Consider the following 25,182-nt stretch of genomic DNA (forward strand, 5'->3'; position numbering starts at 1 on the left):
GGCATCCGAGAGCCGTGGGTCCCCCCGCCCCTTCCCGCCCCGCCCCCGCGCGGCCCGTCCGCCCCGCCCCGCGGCCCCCAAGTGCCCCGCCACTGCCCGCCGCCGGCGGCCCTTCCGCCTCACTCAGCCGGGCTGCGGAGCGGACGGGCGCGGGCCATGCTGCGGACGGCGGGGAAGGAGCTGGCCCTGGTAAGGGGACCAGGGGCCCCGGGACCCCACATCCCTGGCGACCCCTGATTCCGACTCCAGGTGCCGGTCCCCCGGACCCTATCTCCCGGCCAGCCGGACCCTTCGGTCTCCCCGAGATTCCCTGCCTCGGGCCCCGGGCCCCCGGCTCAGGGAAGGGGCTCCTCCGAGGGATGGAGGGGAGGAGGCCGGAGACACTCCGAGCGGCTGGGCCCTGGGGCGTTCCCACATGCCACCCCATCCTCCCCGACCGGGAGCGGGGTACTCGCGGCGCCGCGGACTTGCCCAGCCCGAGTGAAACAAAGTCCGGGGAGGCCCGGCCTAGCCCCGGCGGCAGAGGGGAGCCCGGCCCGGGACCGACCCCCCGCGGCGCCCTGAGCCCCGCTCCCGCGCCCAGGCGCCGCTGCAGGACTGGGGCGAGGAGACCGAGGACGGCGCGGTGTACAGCGTCTCCCTCCGGCGGCAGCGCAGTCAGCGCCTGAGCCCGAGGGAAGGGCCCGGCGACGGCCAGGTGAGACGGGACTGGCGGGCGGGGCGGGGCGGGTGGGCCGGGGCGGGCGGCGAGGAGTGGAGCCCGAGCTGGGCCCGACGGGCGGGCGGGCGTCCCGGGGCGTGGGGTGGGTGAGTGAGGTGGGGCCAGGTCGGGACCGGCTCGGGAGCGGGACCTGAGCGCAGGGGCCAGGTGAGCCCGGTCGGTGGGGCGGAGCTGGAGCGGGAGGGGTGGTCTTTCGAAGCAGCCGGGTGAACGCGGGTGGGGCGGAGGGCAGGGGCCCGGACCGCCAGTGAAGCGTCGCTGGAGAGCCGAGAGCAACCGAGGGGCGGGGCAGCGGGCAGGGCCCGGGAGGCTGCGCTGTCCCGGTCGTTTGTGCCAGGTGCAGGGTAAATCTAGGGGCCAGATTCCGAGGAATGGACGGGGTCAGATGCAAGAACCCTGCTAGCAACGGGTGTGGTTGGAAAAGGGGTGCTCCTGGGGCCACTCCTCTCGGGCATCATCACCCCTCTGCCTCGCAGGCCCCCAGCCCCAGTGCGGGCACCTTCCTCCATTACCGCACCAGCAAGGTGCGCATGTTGAGGGCGGCGCATCTGGAGCGGCTGGTGCGGGAGCTGGTGTCGGTAGACCGTGAGCAGGACCCCGGCTTCGTTCCTGCCTTCCTGGCCACCCACCAGGCCTTTGTGCCCACTGCTCGCGTTTTGGGCCTTCTCCTGCCACCACCTCCGCCGCCCCTGCCGCCCTGGTCAGTACCAATGGGGAAACCTCCATGTTCCCACCCCGGACCCTCACCTGGGCCCTCCCTCAGGTTTAGAATCAGGAAATCCCCCAACCTCAGAACCCTCTCCTACGCATCCCCCCTCTTCCCAACACCCTTCCTCACCTGATTGGGGGGCTCCTTCCAGGGTAGAGATCAAGAAGACAGAGGGACAGGATCTGAGCTTCAACAAGAACCTGAGGTTGGTTTCCCACTTGGGCAGCTGTGGAAGGTCCTAGAGGTCAAAGGTCGGATCTGAGGTGTGGGGGCTGCAGAGTTCCCAACTGGCCTCTGAGGTCCTGCCCCTCTGGCCAGGGCTGTGGTGTCTGTGCTGGGCTCCTGGCTGCGGGACCACCCTCAGGACTTCTGGGACCCCCCTGCCCACTCGGACCTGGGCAGTGTCCGTACCTTTCTGGGCTGGGCTGCCCCACTGGGGGCTGAGGCCCTGGAAGCAGAGAAGCTGCTGAGAGATTTCCTGGAGGAGGCTGAGCAAGAGCAGGAAGAGGAGGAGCAGCCCCAGGCTTCGGCAGGTGAGGGGTTTGGGGCAATGATAGTGCCCTGAGCAGGCCTTTCCTGATTCATACCTCCCCCAGGGGGCTCCTCCCCTCAGGGAGCTACAGATCTTAGGCAAGGTTCTTTTTCTCTTTTTAAAAAAATATATATTTTAATAGAGGCCCGGTGCACGACATTCATGCACTTGGGGGGGGGGTCCCTTAGCTCTGCCTGCTCCCTTTTGCAGTCTGGGAGCCCTCAGGGGATGTCCTACTGCCTGCTTAGGCCCAGGAGCAGGCCTAAGCCACAGTCGGACATCCTTGGACATCCTTAGCACTGCCGGGCAGGCGGGCTGCTGAGCAGGCGGGCTGCTGCGCTCGCCAGCCATCAGCCAGGCTTCTGGCTGAGCAGCGCTCCCCCTGTGGGAGCGCACTGACCACCAGGGGGCAGCTCCTACGTTGAGCGTCTGCCCCCTGGTGTCAGTGCACATCATACTGCTGGGTCATTCCCTGTTTGGTCGATTTGCATATTACTCTTTTATTATATAGGATTGATTTCAGAGAGGAAGGGAGAGGGAGAGAAAGAATCATTGATGAGTTACTTCCTGCATACCCCCCACTGGGGATCCAGTCCATAACCCGGGCATGTGCCCTGACTGGGAATCAAACCATGACCTCCTGGTTCATAGGTCCACACTCAACCACTGAGCAACACCAGCCAAGCTTTTTTTCTTTTATTTTAAAAATATATGTTTTTATTGATTTTTAGAGAGAGAAGAAGGAGAGGGATAGAGAGATAGAATCATTGGTTGGCTGCCTCCTGCACACCCCCTACTGCAGATCAAGCCCACAACCTGGGCACAACCTGGGCATGTGTACTGGCCTGGAATCAACTGTGAACTCTTGGTTCATGGGTTGATGCTCAACCACTGAGCCACGATGGCTGGGCTAAACAAAGTTCTTAATCTTGTCTGAGCCTCAGTTTCCTAACCTATAAAATGGGGAAAATACCCTTTGTCTAACATAGTGGCATTTATCTAGCAGCTCCCTCCCCACTCTGTCCTAACTACAAAGATGCTCCATCATTGGTTCAGAATGCCCTGCATTTTAACTACAAATCATTCCATTACTACTTACCTTAGGAGCCACAGAAATCTGAATTCAAATCCCAGTCCTGCCATTTGCTGACTGTGTGACCTTGGATAAGTCACTTCACTTATATGAACCTCGGTTTCCCTACCTGTGAAATGGGGGCGATAACAGTACTTACCTCATTGCCTCTTCATTCATTTAGCAGATATTTAGCCACTGGACTCTATGCACATAACAGTGGACAGGAGCTCTCAGTTCCCTGGTGAAGACAATCAGTAGACAAGTAAACATACAAACAACGAGGGCTTGGCAAATAGTAATACTTTCATTATTGTTGTTATCAATGATTCTTACTTATTAGAATGTACCACTTACAATGAAATATGTACAAGAAGCCATACTGATATTTTCTTGTATAGTAGGGGTCAGTAAACTGGTCTTTTATAGAAAAACCTACCGACTTCTGTAGTAGAGAGCTTTGGCGGGCAGGAGGGAAAAAGATCCATATACTTCATTCAAGTCTTTGTTCAGTTGTCACCTTTTTCAGACATGCCTTCTCTGATCCCCTCCCAACAAATTTATTCTCTCACTCTGTGCCCTTTTAACCTGCCTTATTTTTCTGCATAGCACTCATTGGTTTTGTCCCCACCTCTGTCCCCAGGGGCAGGAACAATGCAGATTGGTTGACTGAATAATTATATATCCTGCTTATAAAGTATCATCTTCCACCCATCTGTGTTCCATCTGATCCCTATCACGAAAGCATCTGTATCCCTAATCCCCATCCTGTAATCCTCAGGTAATGGCCACATTTCTCTCCTCTTTACAAAGTAGCAGCCACTTCTCCCTCCTGAAACATTCAGTTATGTATATACAGGGTCAGGCAAAAGTAGGTTTACAGCAGTGAGTTCAGGAAACATGGAGTTTATTCTTGTGTTATTTATTAATTATTGTATTATTTTCCATATGAACAGCTGTAAGCCTACTTTTGCCACACCCTGTATATCTTATCCTTCCATCTTCTGGTTACTAAGTGTTTTTCTTCCTCTGCTCTCAAGATTTCACCAGCTGCCTTAGCCGGTTTGGCTCAATTGATAGAGTATCAGCCCTCGGACTGATCAAGGGCAATTGCCTCAGTTGCAGGCTAGATCCCCAACCAGGTCGGGAGTTGGGGGTCGGGAGTTGGGGGTCGGGAGTTGAGGTTCCTGTGCGAGTTGACCGGTTGATGTGTCTCTCTCACATTGATGTTTCTCTCTCTGTTTCTCCCCGTTTGATTAGATATAGGTGCAATTTTTTCCAATGCCACTTAATATATATATATATATATATATATATATATATATATATATATATATATATATATTGATTTCAGAGAGGGAGAGAGAGATAGAGAGAGATAGAGACATCAATGATGAGAATCATTGATCGGCTGCCTCCTGCATGCCCCCTACTGGGAATCGAGCCTGAAACCTGGGCATGTGCTCTTGACTGGAATCGAACCTGGGACCCTTCAGTCTGCAGGCCAATGCTCTATCCACTGAGCCAAACCAGCTAGGGCCCAATGCCACTTTAAAAAAAAAAAATGTAGCCCGGCCAGAGTGAGCCAGAAACCCAGGCATGTGCCCTGACCAGGAATCAAAACGTGACCTCCTGGTTCATAGGTCGACGCTCAACCACTGAGCCACGCCAGTCAGGCCCAATGCCACTTTTTAAACTAATGTTTTGCAATGCCACCTGTCCTCATTTGAAATGAAAGACAAATAATCAAGCAGACTTATTCAGATAATTTTAAAATAATAAAATGATGTTGTAACTGTAACACGAAGGAAAAAGAAAATGAAAGCAATTTACACAATAAACTATGCTCATTGCTGTGTTGGTGCTTGGGCATGCCTCCCTGGAAGACATGGTGGGATTTTGTCTGTCGTAAGATCATGGGGAATGTGAGGCACAAACACCTACTAATGCAGGAGAGTGCACTGGCCACACGGACGGACGCAGTAGCATAGATGTTAGTGACATCGCCTTCCAAAATGCTGAGCAACACTTGCAGTTTCCAAACAAAACAAAGTTAGGGCTTTCACAGTCTTTGCATTCCTAGAGCCAAAATAATTAGTGTTTCTGAGCAAGATAGTTGGGTGCAAGGTGCAGATTGCTATAAACAGGTTTTTCAAGGACACATATGAACAAAAAGAAAGAAAGAAAAAGTAGAATAGACGGAAAAGAAAAACAAGCAAAAGAAACAAGGACAGCAATGCCCCGGAGGGACGTTTGGAGGCTGGGGGGCACAGTTCTTCACAGGGCAGTGAGAGTCCAGCTTCTAAGGTGTCCCTGGGGGTGCCACATTGGAACCCACTACCATAACGTCATTCATATTTGAGTACTTTATAGCAGCCTGGTATGCATGATCTCATTTGATTTATTTTTTTTAAAGAAATGTGGGGGGTTGGGGGGGATCAAATAAAAAGAAATGCAGATGAAGAAAAGAAAGCGCAGAGAAGTTAAAAGGCTTGTTTTAGTTCCCACAGCAAGCCCAGTGGACAAGTTTGAATTTGAATTTGGCATTTTCTGACAATAACCTTCCCCAACCACAAAGCTATACCATCTTTCACCAAAAGAAAAGGGCAAGCCCAGCTGGTGTGAGCTTCAGCCTATGAACCAGGAGGTCATGGTTGGGTTCCTGGTCAGGGCACATGCCCAGGTCGAGGGCTCATCCCCAGTGTGGGGCCTGCAGAAGGCAGTGGGTCAATGATTCCTCCCTTCCTCTCTGAAATCAATATATATATATATATATATATATATATATGCAAAAGATTTTATCTTAATAAAGTCTCAAGGTCATAAAGCTCTATTTTCTACACTAGTCTTTGAGCACCTGGCTTCAAATCCCTGCCCTGTCATTTACTGAACTGACTTAAGGCAAATTGCTCCTCCTGCCCCTGGGAGGTGGGTAATAAGTAGTGCCTGGCTCACTAGTAAGTGCTAAATTACCGAGTTAAACAGCATCGCGTGCTCAGTGAAAGTTACTGTTGCTTTATGTCCTTACAAACATTCAGGGAGGTCTCCATTTCACAGATGAGGAAAGTGAGGCTCAGAAACACTTAGGGACGTGCCCTAGGTCCCACAGCCAGTCCTGAATTCACACTTGAGAGTTTTGACCCCCTCTAACGTTCCCTTAGGACCTCCTGCAACGGCCCGGACCCCCAGCCCAGACTCCCCCGAGGGCTGCTTGGAAGAGGAGGAAGGGCTGGTGCAGGAAGGCCCTGAGCTCCTGGACTTCAGTGTAGACCAAGTGGCTGAGCAGTTGACTCTGATGGACGTGGTGAGGATGCAGGAGGGGCGCAGTGGGGGTGGGGAGGGGGGGCAGGTCCGGCTGAGCACAGATCCTACCCCCACCCCCTTTCAGGAACTCTTCTCCCGGGTGCGGCCCTGCGAGTGCCTGGGTTCGGTGTGGTCCCAACGGGACCGGCCAGGGGCCGCCGGCATCGCCCCTACTGTGCGCGCCACTGTGACCCAGTTCAACATGGTGACCGGCTGCGTGCTGGGCTCTGTGCTGGGGGCGCCGGGCCTGGCTGCCCCGCAGAGGGCGCAGCGGCTGGAAAAGTGGATCCGCATTGCCCAGGTGCATGTTCGGGGGCGGTGCCCAGGTACCCGGAGAGGCAGGGGATGGGCGGAAGGCGCCAAAGGAAAAGCCGAGGACAAGGCTGTGCCAGGCTGGGGCGGGGACGCCGAGGAGCTGGGTAGGCCTTAGGATTAGAGGATGGGATGGGTGTGATCGGGCGGGTACAGGATTGGAGGAGGAGGGACCAAAGCCCAGACAAGGGGGCAGGGGTCCCGAAAAAGACTGGGTGGGGGCGGGGCAGGAACCTCTGGTCTGAGAGGAAGAGACAGAAATGAGGGCCCTGGAGAGAGAAGAGGGCGCGTGGCCGGAATGGGGAGTGGAAAGGTTGAACCTGGCCTGAGACTTGGGTTCCGGGAGGAGGGGTCTGGTTCCGGAGAGGTGCCGCGGGCGCCTCTAGTGCCCACTGAGAAGGTCGAGGCGGGAGACCGAAGCCAAGGTCAGAAGTAGAGGCAGCTGGGGGAGGGGCCGGGCCGCAGGTGGGGAGAGGGCGGGACTCCTGGAGCCGAGACGGTCCTGGTAGCATGTCAGATGTGGGGCCAGTCGTAGAGGTCGGACCTGGGGTGAGAAGTCAGGAGATCATCGAAGGCGGATTACACCTGGCCAGGCTTGGGGTCTGAGCGCCCCCCGCCCCCTCCCAGCGCTGCAGGGAACTGCGGAACTTCTCCTCCCTGCGCGCCATCCTGTCCGCCCTGCAGTCTAACCCCATATATCGGCTCAAGAGCAGCTGGGGCGCTGTGAGCAGGTGAGCAAGAATGGGGAGAGAAGCTGGGCGAGACCTCCCTACCAACCCCAGCCCCGACCCTCCCAGCCCTGACCCCTCTCCTGTCCCCCACAGGGAGCCGTTATCCACTTTCAGGAAACTTTCGCAGATTTTCTCGGACGAGAACAACCATCTCAGCAGCAGAGAGATTCTTTCCCAGGTACAGAGGCCCGGCGGCCGGGGACCGGGGGCGGGCAAGGCTCAGGCTGTCCTGTCCTTCCCCTGCACCTCAGAAATGACCTTGTCCTTGCGTGTGGGCAGCCCGCGTTTTTACTGCCTCTGCTGCCCTCCTGATAGTTCAACTTGCTAACTGCCTTATTTATTCATTCAACAAATACCAGAAGTTACAAGGAAAAGGTCACTGAAGGCTAGAGCCACAGCGAAGAGTGGAAAAAAAAAATTGACTTTAATAAGCAAAACTAACAAACGTGTGCCCACAGATCAGACTTACTGTAGGCAAGATGGAGGTTCTAAATGCAATTAGGTTGTTAGGGTGAGTCCAGAATTGATGGGACAGTCCCCACATTCACCTCCTGCAGGTCCCTACCCAGATGTCCCCTCCGAGATGCCCTCCCTGTGCCCCCCAGCATCTCATTCTTTTTTTTATTTTTTATTATTATTTTTTAATATATTTTATTGATTTTTTACAGAGAGGAAGGGAGAAGGATAGAGAGCTAGAAACATCAATGAGAGAGAAACATCGACCAGCTGCCTCCTGCACACCCCCTACCGGGGATGTGCCCGCAACCAAGGTACATGCCCTTGACCGGAATCGAACCTGGGACCTTTCAGTTTGCAGGCCGACGCTCTATCCACTGAGCCAAACCGGTTTCGGCTCATTCTTTTTTTTTAAAGAATATATTTTTGTTGATTTCCGAGAGGAAGGGAGAGGGAGAGAGAGAGATAGAAACATCAATGATGAGAGAGAATCATCAGTTGGCTGCCTCCTGCACGCCCCTCTCTGAGGATCGAGCCCCCAACCCGGCATGTGCCCTGACCAGAAATCGAACTGTGACCTCCTGGTGCACAGGTCGCTGCTCAACCAATTGAGCCATGCCTCTGGGCTCTATTGTTCTTTTCTTATCTCTGAGTATCCTTAATTACTACGTTAAGTTTGGTTGTTGCTCTCTCTTCCTCCCTGATGTCTGCTCCATGAGGCGTGTTTTTGTATGTTTTACTCGCTACTGCTTCTCCAGGAGCCAGAGCCTGGCCCAGAGCAGGCTCTCAATTAATATCTGCGAGTGAATTAATATCTCACATAAGAATGATCTCAAGGAACAAGGAGCTCTGCGTTAAGCACCTGCTGTGTACCAGGCACTATGCCAGGAGGCTTGGCCACAAACCAGAGAGACACAGTTCCTGCCCTGGGGGGGAATCAGGCCCCAGACAGGGGAGACACACCGGGCAATGATAACTGCCCCAGCAATGATGTAATTAACCAGGCAGAGCAATGCCATGAGGGCAAGTTCAGGGCATTCCCAGCGGATTGCCTGAGGGCCTGGTCCATCAGACCTGGGACAAAGATTCTCACCTGTGTTGAGGCTGTCCCTGGGGGCCATGGCACTCACAAGCCCCACCTTGGGTCATCCTCAGCGGGGCCTACCCCCTGCCACTTCTCTGCTCCCTTCCTCCCTCCCCTGTTCACTTTCCTTGGAGCGTGACCTTTGCAAATGGTTTGTAATTGCTAAAGGCAAAATGGGCCCGGCCTGCATGGCTCAGTGGTTGAGCATCTACCTATGAGCCAGGAGGTCACGGTTCGATTCTAGGTCAGGGCATATGCTGGGGTTGCGGGCTCGATCCCCAGTGTGGGGCGTGCAGGAGGCAGCCAATCAATGATTCTTGATCTCTCTCTCTCTCTCTCTCTCTCTCCCCATCCTCTTTGAAATCAATACACATATATTTTAAAATAAATAAATAAAAATAAAAGCAAAATGGGTGTGTATTGAGGCTTCTTCCCTGAAGGAGAGGTCCAAGAGACCCCGGATCTGCTCAGTTCTTCTCCTGCCCACAGGAGGAGGCCACTGAGGGACCCCAAGAGGAGAATACTCCCCCAGGAAGCCTGCCTTCAGTGAGTGGTGGTAGTTTGGGGTGGGGGACAAGTGGGACCCTCATGGAAGGGGATGGGGCGCGATGGGGTCTGTGATGGTGGAGAGTGACTGGAGCTCTGGGGCCACAGAAACTGCCCCCAGGCCCGGTTCCCTACCTTGGCACCTTCCTCACGGACCTGGTTATGCTGGACACAGCCCTGCCGGACATGCTAGAGGTCTGACTCCTGACCCTTGACCCAGTACCACTTGCCCTCAGCACAGTGGCCTCCTGACATCCCACCTTTGACCCTGCCTGCAATCCGAACCCCAGCTCCCTTAGTGCAGCAGGGCTCCTGACATCCCAACCTCTGACCTTGACCCTCAATCGATCCTTAACCCTGGAGACTCCAATTCAGACAAAGTTTTCCCCCAGGGGGATCTCATCAACTTTGAGAAGAGGAGGAAGGTGAGTGGGCGCTGGGGTGAGTATGGGAGGGGCCAGGGTGGGATCAGGGCAGGGATGAGGTCTCAGAAACCATACCCTCAGGAGTGGGAGATCCTGGCCCGAATCCAGCAGTTGCAGAAGCGCTGTCGGAGCTACTGCCTGAGCCCCTGCCCGCCCATCCTGGCTGCCCTGCGTGCCCAGCGCCAGCTCAGTGAGGAGCAGAGGTGACCACCCTGTGGCCTGGCCCAGCCCCACCTCGACTGACCCTGGATTTGCTTACCCTGTACACCTCTCCAAATCCTTCTAAGACCACCCCCTTCCTGAGCCTTGACCCCCAACCTGTGACCTTGCATCATCTCCAGCCCAATTGAGGGCCCCAAATGACCTCCCACCTTAAATTTGACTCTATCTGACTTTCTGACTTCAAGGCAACCATCCATTCTGTCTTCTTCCTACCTCTGACCCTATCTGACCCGCGATCCCATTCCTGACTCCCATCTGACTCTCCGAGCCCAATCATTGACCCCCAATTTTGAGTAATTGACTATGACTTTGACATATATTTGACCGTCCAACTCAACTATCCCAATTATTTCCTTCATTCTGTGGAATCCATGACTCCAATGATTACCTGACCTTGAATTCTATTCTTGACCCAATTTGATGCCTCAGTCCCACCTGTGAGTCCCTGTGTGACCTGCCAACCAAGCCATCCCATCTCATTCCTAATAAGACCCAGTTTCTTTATGACCCCATTTACTACTCTGACCCTGGTATTTGGTGCCCAATACTTGGCTGTTCCCCACAATGTCCAAACCCAGCTCCCAACTGATTCTAACTCTCATCTCCCAATGCCCCCATCTGCACCTTGATCCCTCAGCTACCGTGTCTCCCGTGTCATTGAACCGCCAGCTGCCTCCTGTCCCAGCTCCCCACGTGTGCGGCGACGAATCAGCCTCACCAAGCGTCTCAGTGCGTGAGTCTTGGGAATGTGGGTGGGGTGATATGGGCAGAGATGGGGGGGCTGCTTCTGGCTCTGAGTTTGGCCTTACCCTCATCCCCTGTCCCCACCCTCAGGAAGCTGTCCAGAGAGAGAGGCTCGTCTCCTGGTGGGAGTCCTGGAGACCCCTCATCCCCCACTTCCAGGTGAGCATTCTGTTTAGTGAAGGAATTGGAGGTGGCAGGGTCAGAGGTTGGGGTAGCACCACCTCAGGCTCTGCGTCTCTCCCAGTCTGTCCCCAGGGTCTCCCCCATCCAGTCCTAGAATGAGGGACCCTCCTCCTGGAAGTCCCCCAGCCTCTCCAGGGCCCCAGGGCCCCAGCACCAAGGTACCAGGACTGCCTGTGTGTACATGTGGGACTGTGGGCACCCAGGGCTCGGTGTGTGTGTGTGTGTGTGTGTGTGTGTGTGTGTGTGTGTGTGTGAGAGAGAGAGAGAGAGAGAGAGAGAGAGAGATTTTAAGGCCAGGCATGTACATATGAGATTGTACTCATGCTTGGCTCAGTACTTGGGGTGTCTGTCCAAGGGACCATGTACATTTTCATGGCCTTGATTGAGAAATTGTCCCTCCGTCTGGCTTGTGCTCACATCTGGACCTGTGTGTCTGCTCGCCCATGGTGCAATCCCACATTTTGCAAGAATTGGTGTGTTGCCAGGATTTGCATTCCTGAAGGGGAAATGTGGGCATGAATATCCACCATATCCACAGGCCCATGTGCCGGGCTGTTCATGGATATGGACTTACATGTGTGCAACAACTGTGAGCATATGTATGTACTCTCTGTTCTGTGTACATAGGATTTTTTGTGTGTGAACGTGGGTGTGTGTTTATTAATCATGTAAATGTGTGTAACAGGAAATGAAGGTTTGTATGTGATGGGATTGCACAGATGTGGACTTGTATGTATGTGCCCTAATTGTGTGTCCCCTGGCTTTGAGTGTGTAGGGGCATGTGTTGAATGCATTAATAAGGAAGGGGCCTAATGCTCCCCCACTGCTTACAGCTGCCCTTGGCCTTGACCCTGAGCTGTCCTCGAATCCCCCACGTGGGGCAGCAGGGCTCAGAGGCCCGGGTCATCCGCGTCAGCATGGACAATGACCACGGGAACCTGTATCGGAGCATTCTGGTGAGGAAGGGGGCCAGGGACCTGCTGGGGGCAGCCCTGCCCTTGGGGCTCAGACTGTCACATCTGACCTCCTGCTTTCTTTTCCCAGCTCACGAGTCAGGACAAGACCCCCAGTGTGGTGCAGAGAGCCTTAGAGAAGCACAATGTGGCCCAGTCCTGGGCCCGTGACTACCAGCTCTTCCAAGTCCTTCCTGGGGACAAGGGTGAGCAGGGACAGCTTGGAGCCTTGGCTGGGGGGCAGCTGGGAGATGGCCCTAACAGGGCCAGGAGATGGTACAGGCACAGGGTAGGGATAAGATGAAACAGAGTGGGGGTGAGAGGCAGTAAAATATTTGTTCCTCAATTATATGAGTCATGTGGTTATCCTGGCTCAGTGCGAGGCAAGAGGGCACCTGGGATTATAGGGAAATGAGATTGCCCAGGGTTAGACAAGAGGGACTGTGTGTAGAAGATTGTTTAGGCTTACATGTATAGGATCATGAGGTTGTTCAGGCTTAACTTGGTGGGGTGCAGGACTGAAGGGGCTCTGGGCTTTAATTTGAGGGGAAATGAGTTTGTCCAGGCTCAGCCTGGGAAATCTGAAGGTGTCTGAACTTGACACAGGAGAAGGCCAAAAGGTATTGAAATTCAGGGTAGGGGACCATGAGGTTGTTCAGTGTAGTAGGTTGTCCAATTTTTGCAAGGGAGAGACAAGAGGTTGCTATATTAAAGAGCACGACATGAAATAGGCTGGACATTAGGAAGGAATATATGAGGCTCAGGTGTCAAGGGCCATAGATTGTGCGGGCTGGAAGTAGGAAGTCAGAAGTTATCCAAGCCGAAACCGGTTTGGCTCAGTGGATAGAGCGTCAGCCTGCGGACTGAAAGGTCCCAGGTTCGATTCCGGTCAAGGGCATGTACCTTGGTTGCGGGCACATCCCCGGTGGGAGGTGTGCAGGAGGCAGCTGATCGATGTTTCTCTCTCATCGATGTTTCTAACTCTCTATCCCTCTCTCTTCCTCTCTGTAAAAAAAAAAAAAAAAAAAAAAAAAAAAGAAGTTATCCAAGTTCATGGTAATAGCAGCATGAACTTGGCTGGGAACTGGCTATGAGGAGAGAGTGGGGTGGGAAGGAAGTTGTTTGGGATGGGTGGCCTGAGTTTGCCCAAGCTCGTAGTGTAGGTTATCTAGACTCCATGGGAAGTGGCAGGAAGTTGCCCAGGTTTGTGGTGGGGAGGAGACATGAAGTTGTGCAGGCTTTGAGTGGGAAGTTGTCCAGGTTCCCAATGAGAGGAGAATGAGGTTGGCTGAGCACTGGCTGAAGGGACCCAAGGTTGTTCAGGCCTCAGGTTGAACGGCAGACCTAGGTCCCTTGTGGGGGAAGTATGAGGTCGTGCGGGCCTTTCATTATTATGTCCACACCTGGCCAGAGCTCCTGATTCCTGACAACGCCAATATCTTCTATGCCATGAGTCCAGCCGCCCCTGGAGACTTCCTGCTGCGGCGGAAGAAGGAGGAGGCCCAGCACACAACCTCAGTCTCCCCGACCTGAGTTGGCTCTCTCCTGCCTCCAGGACACAGGTCCCATGGGCAGCTTCTATCACCATGGGGGCAGCAAGGGCACTCCTCTCCCAGAAAGCTCCCATTCCCCAGTAGAGCCCATTGTGCTCCATACCCTGTGACCCCCTCCCCGCAACTTTACTGGGCCCCATCCCACTGACCCTCTTGGCACTGGATCCCTATTCCAAAGTCCTCAGCTCACAGGGTGGCTGGTGGAGAGCGCTATTGCATACTGGAGGTCAGACCCTTCCCTAGAGAAATCTTGTAACTGTTTGGAGAGGCATCACAACTGACAGAAGTAGATGAAAACAGTGACCAAAGATATGAAACAGGAGTCGGTCGTCTTTGTTTGGCACCTGTGCCTCATGTTCATTCTTCTTTAAGATAAAAATGTAAAAGCAAAGAACTAAGAGCCCTAAGGAAAGGATTGGGTGAAGCATGACCAGACACACTGGGGGAGGGTAGCTGTTTTCAGGACTCCCTCCCCCAACATTTTTGGGGTACTATGCTGCTTTTCTGCTGTGTGTATGGGAGATGAAGAAATGAAATTCCATTGGAATCAGAGACAAATAACATCATCACCCATGAGTCAGTAGGGCTGTGAAGACAAAAGGTGAAGCGAGTTGTCTATCAGTACTGGGGTAGGAAGGAGAGACAGGTAGAGCCCATCCAGCCATGGCTCAGTGGTTGAGCATCGACCTATGAACCAGGAGGTCATGGTTGGATTTCCAGTCAGGGCAAATGCCCGGGTTGCAGGTAGGGGATGTGTAGGAGGCAGCGATCAATGATTCTCATCATTGATGTTTCTATTTCCCCCTCTCCCTTCCTCTTTGAAATATATATATATATATATATATATATATATATATATATATATATATAATTTTTTTTAAGAAGAAGAAACAGGTAGAGAAGGCAGAGATGGAGTGAGCTATAGGGCCATCTACAACAGTCATAGCAAGAACAATGATATGCCCACTTATGAACTCTACTCTGTGCTGGACAATAATTAGGGGCTTTATATTTCACTGTATTAATCAGGATTCTTTATGTTTTAAGTGGTCAAAAACCCAATTCAAATAGGCACATGCATAAAGGAAATTAATGGCTTGTGTAATTTAAAAATTCAGTGGGTCCACTTCAGGTACAGTTGGATCCAGGGACTGAAACGATGTCATCGGGATTTTGTTGCTGTCTCTTGGCTCCAATTTTGCTCTAAGAATGAGACTGTCTATTGTCCCCTCAAATCCAATCACCTTCTATGGTGATAGAACCAGTGGTTTTTACCTGGTCACCCAGAGTAAAAACTGCATTTCCAGTCTCCTTTGCAGCAAAATGTGATCATGTGACTAAGTCCTGGCCAATGAGATGTAAAAGGAAAGGATGTGAGCAAATGCTAGGTCCTGTCCTTAAAGGGGTAGTCCTTCCCTTCCCCCTCTTCTGCCTCCCTCTGTGTGGAGTGGATCCTGTGGGGTCGGGTGGGCCACACCCTCTAAATAACTGAGCAACAAAATGAAAGGAGCATGGAATTGCCATATTGTATTGCTGCTACTTGGATTGTTGCATAAGAGAGAAATAAATGTCTATTTTACTTGAACCACTATTATTTGGGTTTCTATTACAGTAATCAAAAGAACATTTTAAGTAACATAGCCCCACTCCAAGGCAGGCTCACACCTCCTGGGAGCATTGCCAGGCTTACATCCCACCGTCTCCATCCCCCCGTGCAAGGAGAACAAACCCCTTTTTCCCATCAGATCCAGCAAAAGTCCCACAGCAGATGCCCATTGGACCAATTGAACCAATAACTGTTTAGAGCAGTGGTTCTCAACCTTTCTAATGCCGCGACCTTTAATACAGTTCCTCATGTTGTGGTGACCCCCAACCATAAAATTATTTTCGTTGCTACTTCATAACTGTAATTTTGCTACTGTTAATGAATCGTAATGTAAATATCTGTGTTTTCCGATGGTCTTAGGCTCTACAGCAGCGGTTCTCAACCTGTGGATTGTGACCCACAGGTTGAAAACCGCTAGCAGGATCGCCTAAGTTAAGGGTTACTATGAGTATTAAGACCTTAGTACTAATTGGATGTAAATAACAATATCTTGAACTAGCTTAAGCAAGTCATAATTGCTATATAATATAATATGTCAATTTTATCTCAATAAAAATAAAGTAAGTGTTATTCTTTTTAAAAATACATATATTTTATTGATTTTTTTACAGAGAGAAATGGAGAGGGAGAGGGATAGAGAGTTAGAAACATCAATGAGAGAGAAACATCGATTCAGCTGCCTCCTACACACTCTCTACTGGGGATGTGCCCGCAACCAAGGTACATGCCCTTGACCGGAATCGAACCTGGGACCCTTCAGTCCGCAGGCCAACACTCTATCCACTGAGCCAAACCGGTTAGGGCGGTAATTGTTATTCTTACGGAGTGCTTATTATGTACCAGGCTCTGTTCTAATAATCTATCTCACTGAATCCTCATAATAACACTATGGAGTAGGCACTATTATTTTACCCATTGCATACACAAAAAACTGGGACTAGGGAGGGTTAAACAACTATCCAAGGTGGCATGGTAAGTGGCAAGGCTGGGGTGCGATGTGCTAGAACATGTGCACTTAACTGGGCTAGCTAGCCTCTCAGAATCACAGTTACAGTTTCTGCCTTTCTCTCTCACACACACAGTCCAAATCCAATTTCCCGAGGAAGAGAGAGATTCTCTGAATCACTTTGTTTCTTGAAAGTGCACCGGTAGCCCTGGCCGGTGTGGCTCAGTTGGTTGAGTGTCTTCCCTTGCACCAAAGGGTGCTGGTTCGATTCCAGGTCAGAGCCCATGCCCAGGTTGCAGGCTTGGTCCCACAGTCCAGGTGTGTAGGAGAGCCAACTGATCACCACATTGATGTTCCTCCCTCCCTATCTCCCTCTGGCCCTTTCTCTCTAAAATCAATAAAAACATTAAAAAATAAATAAACGTGCAGGGTACTCAGGCACAGCTCTACCCAGTAACTAACAAGATCTGTATCTTTATATCTCTTAGTGGGCTTTTCTCTAATCTTTACTTCACAAATATTCCGCCCCTCCCCCAACAAATATTTCTTGAGCTCCTACTGTGTACCAGTCTCTATTCTATGGGCTGAGAACACAAAAATGAACAAAACAGACTACTGAGGGCTATAATAATAAAACTACTGAACCAATAATAAAACATCATACACATTAGGTGATATTACCCACAGAGGATGCAAAAATCCTATATAATAAAGATGTGATATGCAAATGGTCATTACGCCGTGAAGCGTAACGACTGACCAACTAACGTGACCACCTAACGACCGGATCACGGATCAGCAGGATGGTGGGGCAGTGAGCTACTGGCTATAAGTGGGCAGCGGAGAGCTTCAGGAGGGGGCAGGGCAGCAAGCTATGAGGGGGGGAGGGGTAGGGAAAGCTACAGGAGGGCAGGGCAGCGGGCGGAGAGCTACCAGAGGGCGGCAGCAAGCTACTGGTGCATGGATTCCTGAGCAGGGCTACTAGTCTATACTAATAAAAGGGTAATATGCTAATTAGACCAGGAGACCTTCCAGATGTCCTTCCAGACAAAGCCATGGTGGCGGGGCCGAGGCAGAGGCGGTTAGGGGTGAGCAAGCTGGCAGGGGGGCAGTTGGGGGTGAGCAGGCTGGAGGGGGGGCAGTTGAGGGCAAGCAGGCTGGTGGCGGGGGTGGAGGCAGTTGGGGGTGAGCAGGCCATTAGGCAGAGTGGTAAGGGCCAATCAGGCAGGCAGGTGAGCGGTTAGGAGCCAGTGGTCCCAAATTGCGGGGTCCCAGATTGGAGAGGGTGCAGGCTGGGCTGAGGGACTCCCCTCCCCATCCACAAATTTCGTGCACTGGGCCACTAGTATATATATAAAAGGCAAAGTGTTCCCTCAGGAGTTCGACCAGGAGACCGGGAGTTCAATTGCTCGCTATGACGTGCGCTGACCACCAGGGGCAGTGCAGAATGAAAGAAGGCCCCAGGACAGCCAGAAGGGCCTGATCCCTGGGACTCTTCCCATGCATGAATTTTGTGCACCAGCCATCTAGTAATAATAACAACAAGCCATTTAAGGGCGATGGGGAGTGTGGGATGATAGCTGCTGTTTTAAACAGGGTGATCAGAGAGGACTTCATTGAGAAGGTGACATTTGGGCAGAGGCCTGAATGAAGTGAAGGAGTGATCCCTGATATTTAGAGGAAGAACCTTCAAGGCAGAGGGAACAGCTGGTGCAAATGCCCATACTATCTTCACCATCTGTGGGTTTCTTCCCTCCAGGCAAAGTTGTTCCGGCTACTCCATCTGCCCATCTTGTTGCCCAGTAGAAAGCAGCACCCCCTTTCCCAGTAAGGCCAGGTCAAGTCCTAGGATGGGAGCTCATTGACTGCATTTGGATCACATGCCCATCTGGAACCAATCACTGTGCTCCAGGGAATGGAGCGTTTAATGGGCTAATCTGGGGCTGGGAGGAGCAATCAGGTAGGCATCACCCCTCCCCAGGCATGTACCTCTGTGGGGTGTTTACCCCCATTTAAGCTCAGCTCAGGCGAATAGCTTTTATGGTTTGTTCTAGAATTACTTGCCACATTATTAAGAGAACTGCACACTCCTTATAAATGCTGAATATACAGATGTAAACAGTACTTGTTTTTTTCCAAAAAGCAAAATCTCACCCTCCAGAATATATGCAATTTTACCAATACAGAGTCATATCATACATACTGTCTGGCAGCACTGCCTAGCATTGTGCACACGCAAGAGCTAGTCACTATTACGATTTCATTATTTATTCCCACCCAGACTGGGAAATGTTAATGAACGCGATAATATCAGTAGCTTGCATTTTTGGAATGTTTGCTACACGCCAAGCCAATTTTTACAGATGAAAATGCTGAAGCTCAGATAAGGTAGGCACCTGCCCAAGGTCACACAGCAAGAAAGTGTTTCGGATACAGAAACCCCGAGGGGTTCCCGCCCCCCCCCTCCCCAGCGAGCGGCAGCGGGGGGCCGAGAGGGCCCCTGCCTCCTCCTGCCGGGCCTGGCAGGGCGTCCGCCTCCCGCTTATCTCAGCCCAGGCTGCCTGCTGGTCCCGCCCCCTCGGGGAAGCTGCCACTTGGAGGCGCCTGGCCGGGAAGGGCCTGGTCAGCTGTGTCCGGTGGAGGCAACTGCTGACCCAGCTGTGGACTGTGCCAGAGGTGGAGGAAGCGTGGAGAAGGAGCGCTGGGCCCCCCGTGGCGGGGGCTGCATCATGGATCACCTCGGGGCGCCCCTCTGGCCTGGAGTCGGCTCCCTCTGGCTCCTGCTCACCGGAGCCGCCTTGGCTCCCCCTCCTTACTCCCCGGGCCCCAAGTTTGAAAGCAAAGGTAAGGAAGGATGGAACGGTGTACGGACCCCGACAACCCCGACACGGTCCTGGAGGGCAATGCAGGGGCCGGAACCTCCAGCCTTGGTCCTGAGGACCAAGCTGGTGTCTGAAGCCCTAGGGCGGTTCTGCTGGGGCACGCCGGGTCTAAGTCCCCGGACTGGGTTGGGGGGGGGGGGGGGCGCGATACCGCTGGAGAGAAACGTAAGGCTCCTGATTCACCTTTTCAGGGAGTCTGGGACATGCTACATCCTAACGGGGCAGGAGTGGTGCTGGGTCTGGGCTCCGCGGTCCGGAGTCCCTGGGGGGAGAGGGACTAGCGGACCTCCAGGGAGGGAGGGAGGGAAGCCCGGGTCCGAGTCGCAGGGAGACTGTAAACACGGTTTGCGTGCGGGCACCAGGTCCCTTGCAACGCTGGGTTGAGGGAGGGGGCGCGGGGCACGGTTGGCGCTATCGGGAGGCCGGGAGCCTGCGGGGTCCGATAGGGGGCCCCGCCTCCTCCACACACCCCCGCGGGCTGGCTTGCCCTGGGCCGCGGCGGGCGGGTGGGCTGCGGGAGCCCGCGGCCTTGAGCGCTGCGCTCAGTTCGGCGGGTTGCGGGATGGATGGGTACGTGTGGGGGCAACAAGAAGGCAAGTAGCCTGGGCTTGGGCGTTCGGGAGGCGCCACCTCGGCGTACCCCTCCGGGGCCCTGCCAGGGTGGAGAGCTGGGTGGGGCTTCTGTCTTATCGGCCCGCACAGGCGCCGGGAAAGAGGGGGAGGGCGCTGTGGTCCGAAAACAGGGCTCGGCGCGCCTGACCCTTCCCCTGGCCCCCTTCCTCCCCAGCGGCCCTGCTGGTGGCCCACGGGCACCAGGAGCTCCTGTGCTTCACCGAGCGGCTGGAGGACTTGGTGTGTTTCTGGGAGGAGGCGGCGAGCGCGGGGGTCAGCCCCGACAACTACAGCTTCTCCTACCAGCTCGAGTACGTCCGACCGGCCGGCGGAACGCCTCCGAGGGTGGAGGGGCGGGCGGGATGGGCACCTCCCCTGCCGGTGGGGAGCCCGCGGTCTCGGCCCTGACACTTCCCCTAGTGGCCGGGGCTGGAACACGCCGGTGATCACCGGTGGAGCGCGGCTCCAAACCTCAGGGCTGGGACAGCAACCTCTCCATCAGGTCCGCGGTGTCGCGTACCTGGCTCTGGGACGCCCCCTCGTGGTCATGACCAAAATGAACCTGGCCGGGTCCAGACGCCCAACTTGCTCCCTTCCCTCCCGGGTCCCTCCTCACTCAGGGGTGAGCCGTGGAAGCCGTGCCGCCTGCACCAGGCTCCCGCCCCCCGCGGAGCGGTGCGCTTCTGGTGCTCGCTGCCTACGGCCGACACGTCGAGCTTCGTACCCTTAGAGCTGCGCGTCACAGCGGCCTCGTCCGGTGCTCCTCGCTACCGCCGAGTCATCCAGATCAACGAAGTGGGTAGGTTCGCCGGCAAAGGGGGAGTGGTTGGAGGGAGGTCTCTGTCTCCGCCCACCTGAGCTGCCCTTCTCGGTAGTGCTCCTGGACCCCCCCGCGGGGCTAGAAGCGCGGCGGGCGGACGAGGGCGGCCACGTGGTACTGCGCTGGCTCCCACCGCCTGGGGCCCCCATGGCGAGCCTCATCCGCTACGAGGTGAACATCTCCGCAGGCAGCGCCGCAGGGAGCGCGCAGAAGGTGAGACTCGCCCCTACTGCCCACCCCCAGCTCTCCCAAAGGCCCAGCCCCTCTAAGTCCCGCCCAGACGGTCACCACGGCCTCGCCCCTCCAGGTCCGCCCCTGACGCCCGACATCCCATTGCCCTGGGGCCCCTGACAGCTCCACGCCCACGGACAAGACCCTTTTCTCCAAGCCTCCCCAGCCCACCGAAATCCTTGTCCCAAACCCTAGACCACCTTCAGGGCCCCGCCCCCTCCATGCTCTGGGGCCACTGTTTACCGGACCCCCCTCCTGATTGGCTCCGAGCCCTCCTGGAGCCCCGCCTCCTACTCTCATTGCTCCTCGGGTGCCGTCCTTCCTTTCTCTGATTGGCCCGCCCTACTGCCGGTGTCCGTTCGCGCGGCCAGGTGGAGATCCTGGACGGCCGCACGGAGTGCGTGCTGAGCAACCTGCGGCGCGGAACGCGCTACACCTTCTCGGTGCGCGCGCGCATGGCGGAGCCGAGCTTCGACGGCTTCTGGAGCGCTTGGTCGGAGCCTGCGTCGCTGCTGACAGCTAGTGGTGAGGCCCCAGGTAGGGGTGTAGGAGGGGTTGGGGCTGAGCTTGGGGCAAGCCCACTGCCTTGACCTATTCCTGGCTCTCCAGACCTGGACCCGCTCATCCTGACGCTCTCCCTCATCCTCGTGCTCATCCTGCTGCTGTTGGCCGTGTTCGCCCTCCTCTCCCACCGCCGGTGAGCACCCCATTCGGGCACCTGATCCAGACCCCTCCCCACTAAGTCCCCCCTTTCCTTGTGGAAACCTAGGCTCAGAGAGGCAGGCACCTGCCCAAGGTCAAACAGTAAGGAGTCAGTGGCAGGGCTGGGATGCAAGCCAGACCAGACCCAGACTCTTAGTTAAAATATGCTGGGGGACAGTCATCTGGTTCTCCCCTTTTAGATTCCTTTGCAAATTCCTTTACTTTTGTAAAGTCAACGAGATGGGCTTAATGGAAAGAGGTAAGCCCCTGCGTTTCTTCTCTTCTGTTGTTAAGCTCTTCAGACGCTTTATGATCTGACTGTTCCTCCTGAGGGTTGTAATTCTGAGCACATACCATGTGGTTTCACACCACCAAACTTTGGCGCATGCTGTTCCTTCTGCCTGGAATGCGATTCCTGCCCTGTCTGCTTAGCAATCTCCTAGTTGTCTTTAAAGGCTCTGCTCATTTATTTGGTTGGAAAATACATATTGAGTGTCAACTATGTATTAGGCACAGGGAAGAGAGTAGAGAACACGCCAAACATGTCCCTGACCCGGTGGATCTCATAGTTGAGTCAGACAACAAACAAGGGAACCAACAGATATTTGATTATAAATTATGATGAGCGATATCACAGAACTGGGATATGGGGACATGACAGCATGGTTGGGGAAGACCTCTGGGAGGTGACCTTAGAGTAGAAATCTGAAGGTTGGAAGGAAGCAGCCATGAAAAGCAGGGAGGAGAAACAACCATTGTGCAAAGGCCCTGGGGTGGGAACGAGCTTGGAACAATGACGCAGCTTCAGGAAGAGCTCTATGGCCAGAACAGAGGGTGTCAGGAGGGAGTGGTGGGTGATGAGGGGAATGAAGTAATAGGGGTGAAAATAGGCAGGGCTGCCTGCAGGGCTGTGGGGAGGAGATTGGATTTTATTCTGAATGCATTGGGGAACCAGGGGGAGGAGTGACATAAGGGGCCTCCAGGCAAGCTGGGCCAGGTTTCGAGGGGCATGAGGCACTGTATACTGAACTCCTATACATCCTTCAAAACTCTGTTTCAGTTGCCTTCCTGTAGGTCTCTACAGATGCTTCAGCCAAAGCCCCTGCTCCCCATCCCCTATGCACTCCTCTGCCTTCATCACGATCACCAGAGGCTAGGAGTATCTGTGCCCCGTGACTGCATACCGAGGGGATGTAGGTATGTTCAATGACACATGCCCATGTCCTTGTTTCTTTTGGTCTCACCAGGACTCTGAAGCAGAAGATCTGGCCTGGCATCCCAAGCCCCGAGAGTGAATTTGAGGGCCTTTTCACCACCCACAAGGGTAACTTCCAGGTAGGTGGTCTGGTCGTCCCCCCAGGGCCTGTGGCGTCCCTGCTCCTGTGGCCAAACCCCAGGTTTCTGAGCTGGCTGGTACTGTTTCCCCAGCTGTGGCTGTATCAGAATGACGGCTGTCTGTGGTGGAGCCCCTGTACCCCCTTCGCAGAGGACCCACCTACCCCACTGGAAGTCCTTTCTGAACGCTGCTGGGGGGTGACACAAGCGGTGGAGCCAGGGACAGATGATAAGGGGCCCCTGCTGGAGCCAGTGGGCAGTGAGCATGCCCAGGACACCTACCTGGTGCTGGACAAGTGGTTGCTGCCCAGGAGCCCACCCAGCGAGGACCGCCCCCAGTCTGGTGGCAGTTTGGACATAGCAGCCATGGATGAAGGCTCAGAAGCATCCTCCTGCTCATCGGTTTTGGCCCTGAAACCAGAGGGGGCGTCGGCGGCCAGCTTTGAGTACACCATCCTGGACCCCAGCTCCCAGCTCTTGCGCCCGAGGGCATTGCCCCCTGAGCTGCCCCCCACCCCACCCCACCTAAAGTACCTGTACCTCGTGGTGTCGGACTCTGGCATCTCAACTGACTACAGCTCAGGGGGCTCCCAGGGAGTCAAGGGGGACTCATCCAATGGCCCCTATTCCAACCCTTATGAGAATAACCTTGTCCCGGCCCCCGAGCCTTCACCTCCCAGCTATGTGGCCTGCTCCTAGGACTCCAGTCCTCAGATGCTTGGGGACCCAGCGTGACCTCAGTGCTAGTCTAGGGCCAAGGCCTATCTCGCAGGGCCGGTGAGGCCTCTCTCAGGACCAGGGGCATTTCTGACCTTGGCTCTGAGCCTAATCCATCCTCAGGAAGTCACAACCTTGCAGTATTTCTAAATGTACAGGTCTATTTTTTTGTTTTATATATCTATATCTATAAATATATGTATAGATATATGGATATAGATAGATAGATAGATTGCTGCTCTTATGGCTCAGGCTATAGGGGGAACAGTATAAAAGGCTGTGAGCTCAGTTTGAAATTCAGGACTTGGAAGTCTGAATAATAATCATAATAAAATGAACTAACCACTATAAGTTACACTAGCTGCCAGAACAAACAACTTCTAAATCTGAGTGGCTTAACACAATTAGTTTCTCTCATATTTCAATTCAAACAGGTGGGCAGCCATCCCTGGGATGAGTCAGAAACTGAGACTCTTCTGGTCTCTAGCTTCACCATCCAGGGTCACACTGGGGTCTTTATTTTATTTTTTTAAATATATTTCTTTATTGATTTCAGAGAAGAAGGGAGAAGGAGAGAGTGATAGAAACATCAATGATGAGAGAGACTCATTGATTGGCTGCCTCCTGCACGCCCCCTACTGGGGATCGAGCCGGAAACCCAGGCATGTGCCCTTGGCCGGAATCGAACCTGGGACCCTTCAGTCCACAGGCTGACGCTTTATCCACTGAGCCAAGCCGGCTAGGGCACCCTGGGGTCTTTAGATAGATCCTCTGCATCCAACCAGCCAGAAAGTAAAGGGAGAGAAAGGATTCTGTGGCCCATTTTAAGGATCTAGCCTAGAAGTGGGCTCCAATGGCCAGAAATGGTCACGCGACCTCAGCTAGAAGCATGGTTGGCTGGGAAATGTAGTTTAGCTGTGCACCCAGAGAGAGGAAAGCTGTTTAATGGGCCTCTAGCTTGTCTCTACCAGTAACAGTAACAACATTAATTCACAGGGCTTTATTCTATATCAGGCCCTATTCTAAGGAAGCATTCTGATGACAACAAATGTTATGAAGTGGGCTCAATGGGAGTTCAAGTTTAAACACTTTTAATAATTATTATTATTTTTTAATCCTCACCTGAGGATATGTTTTTCATTGATTCTAGAGAGGAGGGGAGTAGGAAAGAGAGAGAAACATCGATGTGAGAGAGAAACATTGATCAGCTGCCTCCTGTACCCACCCAACCAGGGATCAAACCCACAACCTGGATATTTGTCCTGACCTGGAAGTGAACCTGAACTGAGACTCTTCGGTGCACAGGACAACACTCTAGCCAACTGAGCCTCACTGGCCAGGGCAAGTTTAACCATTTTTTAAAAGTTTGGCATAACTTACGAAAGCTGAACATATGCATACCTTCTGCTGTAGCAATTCAATTTCTAGGTATATAGCCTAAAAACCCTCACACATACACCAGGACATGTGTGCAAGAATGCTCATAGCAGTGAATAAGTCAATCTGATAGATACATTGGAATTATATACAGTAGGGAAAAAGAAATTGACTAAAGCCCTGGCCGGTATGTTCAATGGTTAGAGTGTTAGCCCGCCCACTGAGGGGTCCGAGTTTGATTCTGATCAAGGGCACGTACCTGGGTTGCAGGTTCAACCCCTGGCTGGCCCTGGTCAGGGTGCATGTAGGAGGCAACCAATCGATGTGCTTCTCTCACACAGATGTTTCTCTCTCCCTCCCTCTCTTCCCCTCCCTCCCTACCACTCTCTCTGAAAATCAATGGAAAAA

At 53.6% G+C, this 25,182-nt stretch overlaps 2 protein-coding genes across 8 annotated transcripts; both read left to right on the forward strand.

The window, feature by feature from the left end:
* Window positions 1-82: 82 nt before the first annotated feature.
* RGL3 (ral guanine nucleotide dissociation stimulator like 3) lies at window positions 83-18,452 on the forward strand. Of its 4 annotated transcripts, XM_079771409.1 has the most exons (19): window positions 83-189; window positions 584-697; window positions 1,198-1,421; window positions 1,582-1,635; window positions 1,749-1,963; window positions 6,196-6,338; window positions 6,423-6,638; window positions 7,277-7,380; window positions 7,474-7,558; window positions 9,410-9,466; window positions 9,575-9,661; window positions 9,859-9,891; window positions 9,973-10,094; window positions 10,751-10,846; window positions 10,948-11,016; window positions 11,102-11,198; window positions 11,874-11,996; window positions 12,085-12,199; window positions 13,405-15,594. In XM_079771409.1, exons 1-19 carry the CDS (start codon window positions 157-159, stop codon window positions 13,524-13,526), a joined length of 2,109 nt encoding a protein of 702 aa, XP_079627535.1. In that variant the 5' UTR covers window positions 83-156; the 3' UTR covers window positions 13,527-15,594. The 4 variants fall into 4 exon arrangements, 3 of the variants coding, with proteins under 3 accessions (XP_079627535.1, XP_079627534.1, XP_079627533.1); XM_079771408.1 differs by lacking the exon at window positions 13,405-15,594 and adding an exon at window positions 17,858-18,452 and having other exon boundaries at window positions 9,859-10,094; XM_079771407.1 differs by having other exon boundaries at window positions 9,859-10,094; window positions 13,405-15,595.
* Window positions 18,453-18,590: 138 nt separating this feature from the next.
* Window positions 18,591-25,152, forward strand: EPOR (erythropoietin receptor). 4 transcript variants are annotated; one of them, XM_079770164.1, is made up of 8 exons: window positions 18,593-18,942; window positions 19,768-19,903; window positions 20,213-20,391; window positions 20,600-20,625; window positions 21,015-21,180; window positions 21,253-21,340; window positions 22,593-22,680; window positions 22,774-25,149. In XM_079770164.1, the coding sequence occupies exons 1-8, from the start codon at window positions 18,828-18,830 to the stop codon at window positions 23,377-23,379; spliced, it is 1,404 nt and encodes a 467-aa protein (XP_079626290.1). In that variant the 5' UTR covers window positions 18,593-18,827; the 3' UTR covers window positions 23,380-25,149. The 4 variants fall into 4 exon arrangements, with proteins under 4 accessions (XP_079626287.1, XP_079626290.1, XP_079626288.1 ...); XM_079770162.1 differs by having other exon boundaries at window positions 18,595-18,942; window positions 20,468-20,625; XM_079770163.1 differs by having other exon boundaries at window positions 18,596-18,942; window positions 20,468-20,625; window positions 21,015-21,168.
* The last annotated feature ends 30 nt before the right edge of the window (window positions 25,153-25,182 follow it).

This window comes from Cnephaeus nilssonii, assembly GCF_951640355.1.
Source record: "Cnephaeus nilssonii genome assembly, chromosome: 5".
NCBI classification, from domain to species: Eukaryota; Metazoa; Chordata; class Mammalia; order Chiroptera; family Vespertilionidae; genus Cnephaeus; species Cnephaeus nilssonii.